This window comes from Otolemur garnettii, unplaced genomic scaffold (assembly GCF_000181295.1).
Source record: "Otolemur garnettii isolate 467f Iridium unplaced genomic scaffold, OtoGar3 scaffold00214, whole genome shotgun sequence".
Taxonomy (NCBI): Eukaryota; Metazoa; Chordata; class Mammalia; order Primates; family Galagidae; genus Otolemur; species Otolemur garnettii.
The window spans coordinates 121556-123602 of record NW_003852609.1 but is presented as its reverse complement, the minus strand read 5'-3'; the positions used below and the strand labels follow the sequence as shown (position 1 = coordinate 123602).

The window sequence follows — 2047 nt, the reverse complement described above, 5'->3', positions numbered from 1 at the left end:
TGGAATCCAAATAGTGCCTTTTAGAGAGCTGTTTCAAAGATGATTTTCAGCATTGCATCAAAGCTTGTTCAGAGAAATTTGGCCTTGTTTGGGTGTGACTCATTTTATTACTTCAGTATATGTCTGTAATGCATATACTCTATTTTTTCCCTTTTATTGAAGCATTATACACAGAAATTTGCACATAACACATTTTCATAAGATGGTTCACCCATATAACTAGCACCTAGATGAATTTACTTTTGTTAATGCTTAATTGTGTTGTTTGAAATATAAATGGGTTTATATGAATCTTCTGTGTACACTGGAAACAATGTGACCTTTAAACTTTTTCCTTGTCATTTTGTGTGAGCATGTTTCCTGGTACCTAATATATTTAAGAATTAGCTAATTATTCAACTAGTGTTATCTTGTATATTAATATTAATTATTGATGTGTAATGCTGCCTGCTTTTTTGCAGTGAAAACGATTAACCTGAGAAATATGTTCTAACTGCTTTTTAAATATTTGACAGTAAGTGTATTGAAGGGGAAAGTTGTGTATATTTAGCTACGTTAAGAAAAATTACCTAAAACTTGGAAGCCAAAAGAATTCTTTTGGTTCTTTTAGTCCCTTGTCAGGAATATTGTGTAACAGGCTTACCCCAGGGATAGTTAATCCTAATTCCAATTCCTGTGCTTGACTTGACTGTTATGGAATAGAGCGTAGACACTGGGAAATTGCCTTTAGCTTATCGCTGTTTGTTCGGTAGAAAGGGTAACCCTAAATGTTATGATTTTATTGTCTTGTAGAACATTACTAGCTTTTTATCTGACCTACTTGACTTATTTTAATGCTTTTTAAGAAATGCCTTTTCTGCGGAACTGTATAAACCTGTCCCACAAATGCTGTCGGAACCAGCTTTACCATCTACTAGTTCCCTCATCAGTTAATGAGTCAAATACAATTTTTGATGTATGTTTATTCTCTGTCATGTCAGTGCCATTTTTTGAAAGTTAAAGTTTAGTACAACCATAGCATTTCTGTCCTGTACCTCCACACTCTACCTAGGAATTGACTTTCTAGGGCGTGCAAAGCCATGCACCAGGATTCCAAACTCTGTGAGTGGAACTACTGTCCTAATTGCCATTGTACATCTTTAAAGAAAGCTTATCATGTAAAAGGTTTAATACTTAAACTGTCCTAATGAGTTACTTTTATTTTTTTCCCCAGGCATAAGCACATAAAGCAGTCACTGCAGAGAGAATAGCATTTTGAGAAATTTTCCAGTCACAATTGATAGAAGAAAAAGCAGTAGAGAAGTACATCCTCTTGTGTGTGTACCTCCGTGGTCTGCTGTTTATAATTCAGCTTAGTGATGAACCCACCATTATGTCTTCAGTCAGCGAAGTAAATGTGGATATCAGAGATTTCCTGATGAGCATTAATTTGGAGCAGTATCTCTCGTGTTTCCATGAGTCTGGTTATAACACTGTGAAGGACTGTGAGGCGATAAATGATAGCGTGTTGCACAGGATTGGAATATCACCTACAGGCCACCGCCGGCGGATTCTTAAACAGTTACAAATAATCTTATCAAAAATGCAGGACATCTCAATATATGCAAACATTCATAAAACAAAGAAAAATGACACTTCAAAGGATCACCAGGCTCCTTCTTCTGATCAGCATACTTGTGTAGATCGTTCAGATGCTGGTAGCGTTCCCACAACCAGCCCACCACAGTTAGACACTGTTACAAAAAATCTTGATGAAAATGATGTTACTGTGGAAAATAGCCAATCTCTGCGATCAGATGATAAACTGTCTCCTAACAGTGACCTTCCCATTTCAGAAGAACTACATCCCAACTTGGAGTCTGTTCATGATAGTGAAGATATTAACATAGAATCTGCGATTATGAAGAAGACTGTGGATTGCACAATTGAAGAACCACAAACAGAAAAAGTTAATTTGATCTCAGAAAATCTCAGTAAGCTTCCTGAGGCAGACCCTGAATGTTTTTCTTTTGTTGGCTGTTCTGGAAACAAATCTGATGCAAATTCT

General features: G+C 36.2%; 1 protein-coding gene across 1 annotated transcript in view; it reads left to right on the top strand.

The window, feature by feature from the left end:
- Positions 1-1228: 1228 nt before the first annotated feature.
- Positions 1229-2047, top strand: part of ARAP2 (ArfGAP with RhoGAP domain, ankyrin repeat and PH domain 2) — a gene marked incomplete at its 3' end in the record, with an annotated part of 118650 nt that continues 117831 nt past the window's right edge. The window contains 1 exon segment of the mRNA XM_023507995.1: positions 1229-2011. Within this exon segment, the coding sequence (XP_023363763.1) occupies positions 1373-2011 (639 nt within the window).